At 47.4% G+C, this 13,384-nt stretch overlaps 1 protein-coding gene across 1 annotated transcript in view; it reads right to left on the reverse strand.

Annotated features, from left to right (window-relative positions):
• Positions 1-13,133, reverse strand: part of LOC115467293 (cytochrome b5 reductase 4-like) — a 178,570-nt gene extending 165,437 nt beyond the window's left edge. The window contains exons 1-2 of the mRNA XM_030199138.1: positions 13,046-13,133; positions 5,896-6,049 (exon numbers count right to left, since the gene is read on the reverse strand). Coding sequence (XP_030054998.1) covers positions 5,896-6,049; positions 13,046-13,120 — 229 coding nt within the window. The 5' untranslated portion in view covers positions 13,121-13,133. The remainder of the gene's footprint in view (positions 1-5,895; positions 6,050-13,045) is intronic.
• Positions 13,134-13,384: the final 251 nt, after the last annotated feature.

Raw genomic sequence — 13,384 nt, forward strand, 5'->3', positions numbered from 1 at the left:
ACTTTATTTTGAGTGAATAAGCGAATCTGTGAATACCGAATGCGCAGATAGCGAGAACAGAGACTGTATTAACAGATTATGACAGCTAAGGACCACAAAGCCAGTTTCATTCTTGCTGCAATGCCATACACCCTTCTGGCTTTCCTTCTTCTTTGCAACTAGGGCTCTTCTACAATCCCGTATTTTTTTTTTTTAGTAAAAATCGATTTTGAACTCAATATTAAATCTTGACCGACTGTCATACAAAATTTTTTTGATATCGATAAGTGCTGTGCAGAAAGTATGTGAATCTTTCTAGCATATAACCAAACAAATTTTACCATAACATTCTTTATTTATTTATTTATTACAGCGTCACAAGGGGAAATTTTACAAAGGCGTCTTCACACAAATGGTCTCTTACAAAATAAAGAGGGATCAAGTTCACGCAATGACAAAGGGTACAGGTCTATTTGACTCATGTGTAAGCACGTTGAGAGGCATAGTTTGGGCAGAGTTCCAAACTACATGCACGCTTTATAAAAACACGCATGTATGTACACGTACTCCCAAGGAGGTGGGTTCATTTTGTGGTAAAGGCGGTTAGCTTGGCAGAGTTTAAAAAGGGTTTGGACGATTTCCTAAAGGACAAGTCCATAGACCGCTACTAAATGGACTTGGGAACAATCCACAAATTCGGGAATAACATGTATAGAATGTTTGTATGTTTGTGAAGCTGCCGGGTGCCCTTGACCTGGATTGGCGGCTGTCGGGGACAGGATGCTGGGCTTGATGGGCCTTTGGTCTTTTCCCAGTATGGCATTATTTATGTACTTATTTTAGCTAAGATTTCTGCAGGTTCTGTGCTCATAGTTTAAAAAGATACATAGGCCTGTACGAAGAGCATTTCTGATATGACGTCCAAGTCTGACTTTGGAGGTTTTGCTCAAAACACCCAGAATCCAAGTGGTGAATGTAGCGATTTTTGAAATAGCAAAATGTCCCCCCCCCCCCCGGTCCCCCCAAAAAATGCCCATTTGTTAGATGTTCTTGTGCGTTGTGAATTTATCTTTTTGGTCCATTTAAAACATAAATAAAAAGTCCAAGTGAAAAACACAAAAATCAAGCCATTAGGAAGTAGGAGGAGCCAGCATTCTTAGTAGACTGGCCTCAGAGACATCCTAGAAGAGCAGTGGGCCACCCTAGGAGGCACTGCAGTGGACTTCAGATAAAGGTCCCAGGTACACATCTCGCCCTTACCCCCTTCTATGTATGGTGAGCCCTCCAAAACCTACTGTATCCAACTACACACTATTACACTAGCCCTTATGTCTGCAGGTGCCACCTAAATGTGGTTACAGTAGGTTTCTGGTGGGCTGACACATTCCACCACAAACATAACAGAGTGGATTATGGGCCTGGGTCCCCTTCTCCACTGCAGCGACCACTAGTCTACTCCAAGGACCTGCTTGCTGCTCTAACATAGTAACATAGTAGATGACGGCAGAAAAAGACCTGTATGGTCCATCCAGTCTGCCCAACAAGATAGACTCATATGTGCTACTTTTTGTGTATACCTTACCTTGATTTGTACCTGTCCTTTTCAGGGCACAGACCGTATAAGTCTGCCCAGCACCATCCCCACCTCCCAACCACCAGTCCCGCCTCCCACCACCGGCTCTGGCACAGATCGTATAAGTCTTTTAATCTTTATTTCCACTAGAAGATGAAGAAGAAATTCTGAGGGTTGTACAACTAATACAAAGGACAATGCTAGAGGAAAACTGAATAGCAATGTGCAATGACCAACGAAGGACAAAAAGGAAGAAAAAAGACAGAAGAGAACTAACTAGTAGCCCTACACCACTACTGGAGGAAATAAAACAAGCTCCACAAATAGACCGGAGCCAGTGGGGGGAAGAAGGGTTGGTGGTTGGGAGGCGGGGATAGTGCTGGGCAGACTTATAGGGTCTGTGCCAGAGCCAGTGGTGGGAGGCGGGGGGATAGTGCTGGGCAGACCTTATAGGGTCTGTGCCAGAGCCAGTGGTGGGAGGCGGGGATGGTGGTTGGGAGGGCGGGGATAGTGCTGGGCAGACTTTATACGGTCTGTGCCAGAGCCGGTGGTGGGAGGAGGGGCTAGTGTGGGCAGGACTTATACGGTCTGTGCCAGAGCCGGTGGTGGGAGGAGGGCTAGTGTTGGGCAGACTTATACGGTCTGTTGCCAGAGCCGGTGGTGGGAAGCGGGACTGGTGGTTGGGGAGGCGGGGATAGTGCTGGGCAGAGTTATACGGTCTGTGCCAGAGCCGGTGGTGGGAAGCGGGACTGGAGGTTGGGAGGCAGGGATAGTGCTGGGCAGACTTATACGGTCTGTGCCAGATCCGGTGGTGGGAGGCGGGGCTGGTGGTTGGGAGGCGGGGATAGTGCTGGGCAGACTTATACGGTCTGTGCCAGAGCCGGTGGTGGTAGGCGGGGATAGTGCTGGGCAGACTCATACGGTCTGTGCCAGAGCCGGTGGTGGGAAGCGGGACTGGTGGTTGGGAGGCAGGGATAGTGCTGGGCAGACTTATACGGTCTGTGCCAGAGCCGGTGGTGGAAAGTGGGACTGGTGGTTGGGAGGCGGGGATAGTGCTGGGCAGACTTATAGGGTCTGTGCCAGAGCCGGTGGTGGGAGGCAGGGATAGTGCTGGGCAGACTTATAGAGTCTGTGCCAGAGCCGGTGGTGGGAGGCGGGGCTGGTGGTTGGGAGGCGGGGATAGTGCTGGGCAGACTTATACGGTCTGTGCCAGAGCCGGTGGTGGGAGGCGGGGCTGGTGGTTTGGGAGGCGGGGGGATAGTGCTGGGCAGACTTATACGGTCTGTGCCAGAGCGGTGGTGGGAGGCGGGGATAGTGCTGGGCAGACTTATACGGTCTGTGCCAGAGCCGGTGGTGGGAGGCGGGGCTGGTGGTTGGGAGGCAGGGATAGTGCTGGGCAGACTTATACGGTCTGTGCCAGAGCCGGTGGTGGGAGGCGGGGCTGGTGGTTGGGAGGCGGGGATAGTGCTGGGCAGACTTATACGGTCTGTGCCAGAGCCAGTGGTGGGAGGAGGGGCTAGTGTTGGGCAGACTTATACGGTGTGTGCCAGAGCCGGTGGTGGGAGGCGGGGCTGGTGGTTGGGAGGCGGGGATAGTGCTGGGCAGACTTATACGGTCTGTGCCAGAGCCGGTGGTGGGAAGCGGGACTGGTGGTTGGGAGGCAGGGATAGTGCTGGGCAGACTTATACGGTCTGTGCCAGAGCCGGTGGTGGAAAGTGGGACTGGTGGTTGGGAGGCGGGGATAGTGCTGGGCAGACTTATACGGTCTGTGCCAGAGCCGGTGGTGGGAGGAGGGGCTAGTGTTGGGCAGACTTATACGGTCTGTGCCAGAGCCGGTGGTGGGAGGAGGGGCTAGTGTTGGGCAGACTTATACGGTCTGTGCCAGAGCCGGTGGTGGGAGGCGGGGCTGGTGGTTGAGAGGCGGGGATAGTGCTGGGCAGACTTATACGGTCTGTGCCAGAGCCGGTGGTGGGAGGAGGGGCTAGTGTTGGGCAGACTTATACGGTCTGTGCCAGATCCGGTGGTGGGAGGCGGGACTGGTGGTTGGGAGGTAGGGATAGTGCTGGGCAGACTTATACGATCTGTGCCCTGAAAAAGACAGGTACAAATCAAGGTAAGGTATACACATACGAGTTCATCTTGTTGGGCAGACTGGATGGGCCGTGCAGGTCATTTTCTGCCATCATCTACTATGTTACTATGAGATAGAGAACACAAGCTAAAGGAGATGTATGAACAATAAGTAGAGGAAACATTATTTGAAGAAAGGCAGGGCATTAGTATTTTCTCAATGCCAGAAATTACTGGATTGGTCCCATATGTTCTATATATTGGAGCAAATCCAGTGACTTCAGGTGGTTCACTTCCTGTTTTCTACATTGTTGGTGGAAACTACCTGAGCAAAACAGATATCACTGCCTAAAACATAAGAAGACTAGTAAAAAAAAAAAAAAAAGCCAGTTTCTCATTGAAATGAAATGGGCGCTAGCAAGGTAATCACCTTCTGCCATTAATGTTTTTAAGGGCAGTTCCAGCGACCCTCCCCCTCCCTCCCTCCCAGTTCCAGGGTCCCCCTTCCCTTCTTCCCAGTTCCAGGGTCCCCCCTACCTTCTTCCCAGTTCCAGGGTCGTCGTCCCTCTCTCCGAGTTCCAGGGTCATCGTCCCTCCCTCCTTCCCTTCCAGTTCCAGGCCCCCTACCTCCGAATTTTAAGAGTCATCCTGACTTACCTCGTCGGGGTTACGGCGGCCGGCGGCAGCGGTAAAAAGCGTGCAGGCTTGGCACTTACTTCAGCTTTCCCTTCTCTGTCTCTCAGCTCTGGTCACGTCCTCATTTCCTGTTTCCCCAAGGGCAGGACTAGAGCTGAGAGACAGAGAAGGGAAAACTGGAGTAAGTGCCGAGCCTGCACGCTTTTTACCGCGCAAGGTAGGTCAGGATGACTTAAAATTCAGAGGGAGGGGGCCTGTAACTGGGAGGGAGGGGGGACGGACGACGACCATGGAACTCTGAGGGAGGGAACAAATTTCCGGTGGGTGAATATTATATGCAGCCTTCCCTTCCCTCCGATGGCGGGGCACTGAGAGCGAGTGGGAGGCTTGTGGTTGGTCCCTTCGCCTTCTGATGTCGCGTTTCTTTCCCTGGGCGATTACGAACTCTACGAACACTACACGGCTTCACTGCTACGGAGTCAGCTTCAGAACGTTGGAGGTGCAAATTATTATATTAGATGATGGAATTTATTTCCTTCTCCGCATCCTTTACTTATCTCAGAATAAATAAACTCAATCCAACACCAAAGCTGGACGCAGGACTGCCAGGCTTGCTGGAATATATAATGCTCCTTTTACAAAGCTACAGTGGTGATTCCCGGCGTGACAAATGCAACGAGGCTCTTTCAATTCCTATGGGCGCTGTTGCATCTGCTACGCAGGAATCACTATCACAGCTTTGTAAACAAAGGCCACAGACTCTATACTGAACCAGAACAAAATAGCATGGCAGCAGGAAAACACAAGACAATACAGCTTTCTAGCATCTGAAATGTATAACAACTAGCAAACTCACACAGAAGTTTTGGATGTTAGAAGAAGACAGTTTCACATTCACAGGTACAGAGCCGTGCTTCCAATCACCAGTTGTAGATGTGTCTGCACCTGGGCAACCTGCACCCTAAAATCCTATTTCACCCCTACCTTGAGTAGCAGGAGAGAGAGATCCAAACCCTGGCCTCAGTTACACCAAGTCAGTGAGCCTCCGTTTGTGGATATCAAACATATAAACGGCAAGAGGCGTACTCAGTCGCAATTGCGCAGTACAGACCCTCTCTGTCCCGCCCCTGCGCCAATACGTGATGACGGGGGCGTGACAGAGAGGGAACCTGCGCACCTGCGACTGAGGGAACCGCCGCCACCCACCCTCCACCCGGCCCGAGTACCTGGCTTCACTATTCAAACCGCCGAAACGCAGCACACTGCTCATCTGAGCTGCCGTCGGCCTTCTTTACCTGCCTGTGTCCCGCCCTCGCCGACGTTACGTCACACGAGGGCGGAACACACGCAGAGAAGAAGGAAGGCCGACGGCAGCTCAGATGAGCTGTGTGCTGCGTTCCGGCGGTTTGAGTAGTGAAGCCAGGTACCCGGGCCGGGTGGAGGAGTGGTGGAGGGGACTCCGGGGTGGAAGGGTGGCGGAGGGGACTCCGGGGGGGAGGGGCGGTGGCGACCTATCCAGGGGGGGGGGGGGGCCTTTCAACCCCCCCCCCCTTCCTTTACTAGCCCGTTTTTTACGGGCTCAACGGCTAGTGGATATAGATATAAAGCTTGTGCGTGAAAATCTTTGTTCTGTTTACCTCTTATACATATCCAGCAATCCTCTTTCCTATTGTGTCTTGCAAGCTCTTCTTCAGTCACCTCGATCAATCTCCCCTGAAGACCTGTTAAGTCTTTTCCACTCTTGGTCAAGCGAATCCAGTCCATAAGACTCCTTCCAGGTTTTAAAGGTGTCTATAAACACAACAGACAAAAATGCAATGTGAAAAACACATTTAACTTTGATGGCTTATTTTCAATTATGTACTTTCTTTGGATCAGGGGGCTCTTGTTCCGTCCTTGGGTGTAAGTTTACGGGCATTCTTTGATAAAGTTCGGGATGGGCGTCTATCAGTTTCCGGGTTGCACAAAGCATTGCAGTCGAGCTCCCAACCTCGGACGTGGGGTCAGGATTTGGGGAGATCAGGTATTGCCACAGAGCCTCTGAAGCTTATCAAACGGATCCCTGAGATCTCGGTGAGCATTGAGTTGAGAGAGTGTCAATTTCGGACTCTACATAGGGCATATTTTGCTCAAGACTGAATGTTTTAAGATAGGGGCGGTAGAGTCCCCGGTCTGTCAGAAATGTCAACAAGGGTCTAACTCATTTATCCATGCCTTTTGGGAATGCCGGAAGGTGAAGGTTTTTTGGAGAGCCGTTTTAAATTATTTGGGGAGGCTATTGGGCTGCGACTTACCGTTTTCTCCTGCAGCCGTATTATTGGATAATTATGAAATCTTTCGCATCCGCAATCGGGCACAAATTCTGTTTCTCTGGAAAGCTGGGGTTCTGGGCAAGAAAGTGATCCTTGGGGTTTGGGTTGGGGAGGTAGCTCCATCTTTTTGGACATGGAGAAATCGACTGCATGCCCTGATGCTTCTATGCTAGGCAAACCCCTAAAAGATTAAAGGTTTTTCATGCAGTATGGGATGCATATGAACTCCTTCCGCAAAGGGCCAAGAGTCTGCTCTTGAATTCTCTTTAGCTTGATGGCTGACTTGGTGAGGGTCGAGATGCTCTGTTACAGGGTCAGGAGTGTTGGAACCTGCCGGGTGGGTAGGCCTTAGTCGCGCAGGTCCCGTCCTGGTTGGAACCCCTCCCTCTCCCCCCTTTGTTTTTTTTTCTTTTATTTATTGCATTTGTACCCCATATTTTCCCACCTATTTGCAGGCTCAATGTGGCTTACAAGCACCTGTTATGGCATCGCCATTCCAGGAGATGGATACAATTGGTGTTACAAAAAAGATTCTGGATGAAGAAAAAAGGTCTAAGCAAAGTTATAGAAAGATAAATGTTGGAATAAGGTGAAGTGGTGAGGTGTTGTAATTCGTTATGGGTTCCCATTTTCTCGTCTTGTGAGCTGAAGGGGGGTTTGGTGGGGGGGGGTTGAATTGTTCATTTTAAAAAACTTGATGACGGTTTTCAGTTGGTAATAATTGTTGAGGTTTCTTAAATTGATTGTGTGTAATCAGATGTTATGCTATTTACCGTATGGTTTGTATTGAATGTGTCCCCAATAAAGATTGTTGAATAATGCAATACAGGGGTGGGGTGGGGATAAAAATGGTTAAAAGGCTGATGACAGATGGCATTATTGCTTGTATTACATGAATTCTCGTATCTGAACAGTGTATCACTGCAATTTTGGATGTGTATGCTTTGGTTTGTCATCAATAAAATTGTTATAACATAAAAAACACATTTAACACTGGACTCGAGCTAAAACTTTACATGTTTAACATCTGCAAAAAGGAAAATTAAATTAAAAATGCTAATTGCAAGGAAAATCTGAGAGGTTCTCTGAATCAGCGCCCATCAATTTAAGTCACCAAACAACATGAACATCCAGAAAAAGGGTACCCTTTAGAAGTTTTAACTTTTTTTTTTTTTTTTTACAAACCTAATTTTAGCATAGAAAAAGAAACTCCGGCCTTTGCACTGTATCGGTGCTTCCAAGCTCTGGATTACATACTTCATTCGCTCAGAAACAGCGCCCTAACAAATCGGCCCCTCCCACAAAATAACCCCCTTGACAAAAATAGGCATCTCTCCAAAAAAATGTTTTTTTAATTACTTAAAATTGTATCAGTCAAGCCACAATATCTGGTATCCATGCAAAACATATGAGAAAGTAAAATAGCGACTTGTTCGTCATAATAAAAATCAAAGAAACTGACAGAAACATGTCAACATGCAAAAAGAAAAATATATATGTTAAATTTCAAAAGTAATAAATAATAAACAGGCCATCCGAAAAAAAAGTTACAAGGTTGTTGCCAAGTTGTGCTAAACAAAAAGTCTTTCCCAAAACGTTAAAAAGACTAACAGTCTTAATACAAAATGGAATACCCATTACGTCTAGCTCCATCCCTGGCTGCCTTCAAATCCGGGCTAAAGGCCTACCTGTTTTTGTTTTTTTTTGTTTTTTGTTACATTTGTACCCTGCGCTTTCCCACTCATGGCAGGCTCAATGTGTTTTACATGGGGAAATGGAGGGTTAAGCAACATTCCATGTAGAATCTCCAGTAGTAGCAACATTCCATGTAGAATCTCCAATAGTAGCAACATTCCATCTAGAATCTCCAATAGTATCTATTTTATTTTTGTTACATTTGTACCCCGCGCTTTCCCACTCATGGCAGGCTCAATGCGGCTTACATGGGGCAATGGAGGGTTAAGTGACTTGCCCAGAGTCACAAGGAGCTGCCTGTGCCTGAAGTGGGAATCGAACTCAGCTCCTCAGTTCCCCAGGACCAAAGTCCACCACCCTAACCACTAGGCCACTCCTCCACTGTTGCTACTATTTGAGATTCTACATGGAATGTTGCTATTCCACTAGCAACATTCCATGTAGAAGTCGGCCCTTGCAGATCACCAATGTGGCCGCGCAGGCTTCTGCGAGTCTGACGTCCTGCACGTATGTGCAGGACGTCAGACTCACAGAAACAGAAGCCTGCGCAGCCTTCTACATGGAATGTTGCTAGTGGAATAGCAACATTCCATGTAGAATCTCCAACAGTAGCAACATTCCATGCAGAATGTCCAATAGTAGCAACATTCCATGTAGAAGAAGTCGGCCCTTGCAGATCACCAATGTGTGGCCGCACAGGCTTCTGCTTCTGAGTCTGACGTCCTGCACGTACGTCAGACTCACAGAAACAGAAGCCTGCGCAGCCTTCTACATGGAATGTTGCTAGTGGAATAGCAACATTCCATGTAGAATCTCCAATAGTAGCAACATTCCATGTAGAACCTCCAATAGTATCTATTTTATTTTTGTTACATTTGTACCCCGCGCTTTCCCACTCATGGCAGGCTCAATGCGGCTTACATGGGGCAATGGAGGGTTAAGTGACTTGCCCAGAGTCACATGGAGCTGCCTGTGCCTGAAGTGATTTATAGTAGTAGTAGGAATACCCACAACTATAAGAATATTCGTAAAAATATATGTTCATAAAAAATGGCACTCCTTCTGAGAAACATGCAATGAAACACTACATCCTAGCTTGCAATAGACGCTATCAACACATTACTAGCTTAAAAAATGTATACGTCTGACAAAAAGCGCCTACTTTCTTAAAAACGCCAGTAGTAAAAATAAAAAAAGGAAGAGTCTCACACAGGTGAAAAGCAGCGGTGAAAAGGTGGGTTTTCAGCATAGATTTAAAAACAGGTAGAGATGGAGCTAGACGTACAGGCTCAGGAAGTCTATTCCAGGCATAAGGTGCCATGAGGAAAAAGGAAAGAAGCCTGGAGTTAGCAGTGGAGGAGAAGGGGGACGGCAAGAGAGATTTGTCTAGTGAGCGGAGTTCACGGGGAGGAATGTAGGGAGAGATGAGAGTGGAGAGGTAATGGGGGGCTGCAGAATGGATGCATTTAAAGGTCAGTAAGAGAAGTTAATGCAAACATACACTAGCAGTGGAGCACCGCTATACTAATTTTAAAAAATGGCAGGTCTGAGTAGAACATTTAGGGCCCTGTTTACTAAGCCGCGTTATAGGCGCATTAACATCTTTTAATGTGCGTTAAACCATGTATTCGCCTACAATATCCCTACAGGCACCCACACGGTTAGCGCACATGCTAATTGTAGGCGCATTAAAAACGCTAACGAGCCTTAGTTAACAGGGCCCTTAAACTGAATCACGTAAACAGCAATGGCTCAGTGTTCTAAAGAACTGGTGGCACCTAGTAATGGGTGAGTGAGCATTGCCTGATTGGGCGATTTTGTCGGAGGCGGGACTAATACGTCAGCCCGTTTTATAAGGAGCTAATATGTAGAGGGCCTTAATGTGGGCAGGCCGTTTTGTCAGAGACTATGTGGAACGCATTACCAAAAGCCTTGAAAACTACAAACGACCACCTAAACTTCTGGAAAACACTAAAAATTAACCTGCTTACCCTACCGATCCAACATAAATGCCTGATCTTTGCAACACAACAAACTAAAGAACGTAATGGACATAACACAACTCTTCCGTTGTACGATTCCCAAATGTGGCTGTGCCACATGAACTTTATCTGACCACAACATCACTTTGTATTTGTTTACACCGGAGTCTGCAAATGCCTCTCCTGTACTATGTAAGCCACACTGAGCCTACAAATAGGTGGGAAAATGTGGGATACAAATGTAACAAATAAATAAATAAATATTATGTCAGGGGCTTTTTTGTTGGGGCTGTTTTGACTGCCCCTCCCTAAACATGGAACAATCCACAGGAAAGAACATGCAGCACAGACAGAATCCTGAAAACTTGACTGGCAGAGATTTTCTCAGGAGAGGTGTGGAAAGCCTTATTACATTTACACATCAATTCTAATACAATGTCAGTATTCACTATGAAATAAACTAAGGCCAATCATACTTCTCCGCACAAATACCGCTCTTTAAAATGTACACTGGTGACCTCAAACTTAAAATCCCCAAAGGCTACAGTAAAGAAAAGCAAAGCTATCTGCGAGATTCCAAGAGCCAGTTCCAGGCTGGAGGGTCTGGGGACAATACTTGATTTCTAACCACCACCCCATACTTGTGCATTATGAGACTTAATTGCAGCCTGAAACCCTGAAGAAGCAGCGAAACGCTGACCATCGTTGGCTCAGGGCAGCATGAAGTACCGCACAGAGGGGAGCAGCATCCCATGGATAATACTGGATAAAGATAAGTGGACCAGTACATATTGGATAGCTTGTTAGGCTCTAATAGTTCCTAGCAGCGATTGATGCACTGAAAATCAGTTATTGTTTGTTATCACTTTAAAAGAAAAATATAAGCAAAAAATAGTGTTTTGGATATTTTTTAGAACTGTGGCACCAGGGTTTTTTTTTTTTTGCCTATGATGAAGAGAGGACCATTGTGTCCATTTCAGCTCTGTGAGATCTAGCTTTGGTCTCTGAGCTCTTTGAGAGTCATTTTGCATTGTGTGGATTTTTTGGTCTTGCATCCACGCCACAAATGTAATTGTCTAGTGCATTATGAGACTTAGACACAGCATAATCCTGCACACGATTACAATGAATCCTACAATTGCAGAGGGTTGCAGCCTGAAACTGAGGAACTTGGCATCTACTACTACTAAACATTTCTAGAGCGCTACTAGGGTTACGCAGCGCTGTACAATTTAACAAAGAGAGACAGTCCCTGCTCAAAGAGCTTACAATCTAATAGATAAGAGTGAGACAAATATAGGACATCAGCCATTGTGACATCACTGATGAGGTTGGCTCTTAGGCATTGGTGGAATGAGGCATTATGACATCACAATGTCAGCTCTGGTTAAATCACTGCTATATGTAATACTACTACTACTACTTAACATTTCTAAAGCGCTACTAGGGTTACGCAGCGCTGTACAATTTAACATAGAAGGACAGTCCCTGCTCAAAGGAGCTTACAATCTAAAGGACAAATGTACAGTCAGTCAAATAGGGGCAGTCTAGATTTCCTGAAAGGTATAAAGGTTAGGTGCCGAAAGCAACATCGAAGAGGTGGGCTTTGAGCAAGGATTTGAAGATGGGTAGGGAGGGGGCTTGGCGTAAGGGCTCAGGAAGTTGATTCCAAGCAATCTCCAATAGGAGCAACATTCCATGTAGAAGTCGGCCCTTGCAGATCACCAATGTGGCCGCGCAGGCTTCTGCGAGTCTGACGTCCTGCACGTACGTGCAGGACGTCAGACTCACAGAAACAGAAGCCTGCGCAGCCTTCTACATGGAATGTTGCTAGTGGAATAGCAACATACTACTACTACTTGACATTTCTAAGCGCTACTAGGGTTATGCAGCGCTGTACAATTTAACAAAGAGAGACAGTCCCTGCTCAAAGAGCTTACAATCTAATAGATAAGAATGAGACAAATATAGGACAGTCAAGCCATTGTGACATCACTGATGAGGTTGGCTCTTAGGCATTGGTGGAATGAGGCATTATGACATCACAATCTCAGCTCTGGATACCAGAGACTGAAACTCTTCACTCTAAGGGGGGAAGTGGGCCAAGTATAGGACAGTCGAGCCATTGTGACATCACTGATGAGGTTGGCTCTTAGGCATTGGTGGAATGAGGCATTATGACATCACAATCTCAGCTCTGGTTAAATCACTGCTATATGTAATACTACTACTACTATTACTTAACATTTCTAGAGCGCTACTAGGGTTACGCAGCGCTGTACAATTTAACATAGGACAGTCCCTGCTCAAAGAGCTTACAATCTAATAGATAAGAGTGAGACAAATATAGGACAGTCAAGCCATTGTGACATCACTGATGAGGTTGGCTCTTAGGCATTGGTGGAATGAGGCATTATGACATCACAATCTCAGCTCTGGTTTAAAACACTGCTCTATGTAATACTACTACTACTACTTAACATTTCTAGAGCGCTACTAGGGTTACGCAGCGCTGTACAAATTAACAAAGAAGGACGGTCCCTGCTCAAAGAGCTTACAATCTAATAGACAAGTGAACGGTCGGTCCGATAGGGGCAGTCAAATTGGGGCAGTCTGGATTCACTACAATCTCTACCATCTTTGTAAGAAAAAAAAGGAACCTCCACAGAAGCACAGTTGCAACTTCCTCTCTGGCTCCGAAGCAGCTCAATGGAAGAAGCAACGGCAGCGCTCAAAAAAGGAAAGCGAAGACCCAGGGCAGCAGCAGCAGCACCACTTCCCCCCACCCCCCGGCTCACCTTCTTCCTCCCTGCCTCGGCCGCCCTCTGCTGGGAGCCGGGCGCCGGGAAAGCCGCAGCGGGAACATTCAGCATATCAACACGGCCCGTGACACAATGGAAACGACGAGGCCCCCCCGGCTTCACGCGCTACACCAGACGGAGAGCGCGAGAGAGACAACAGCTGAAACGAGCATCAGGAAGCCCCGCCCCGCGCCATCACCACCACCACCAATCCGAGGAATACCTAGAGGTCACGTGGAGGTAATCTGGCCTATGGCCCAGCTCCCGGAAGAAGGATCCCGGAAGAATATGTGCCCGCTGCCGGCGGTGGTGGAAGAAGATGCTGTGTTGATATCA

This window comes from Microcaecilia unicolor, chromosome 3, assembly GCF_901765095.1.
Source record: "Microcaecilia unicolor chromosome 3, aMicUni1.1, whole genome shotgun sequence".
Classification (NCBI taxonomy): Eukaryota; Metazoa; Chordata; class Amphibia; order Gymnophiona; family Siphonopidae; genus Microcaecilia; species Microcaecilia unicolor.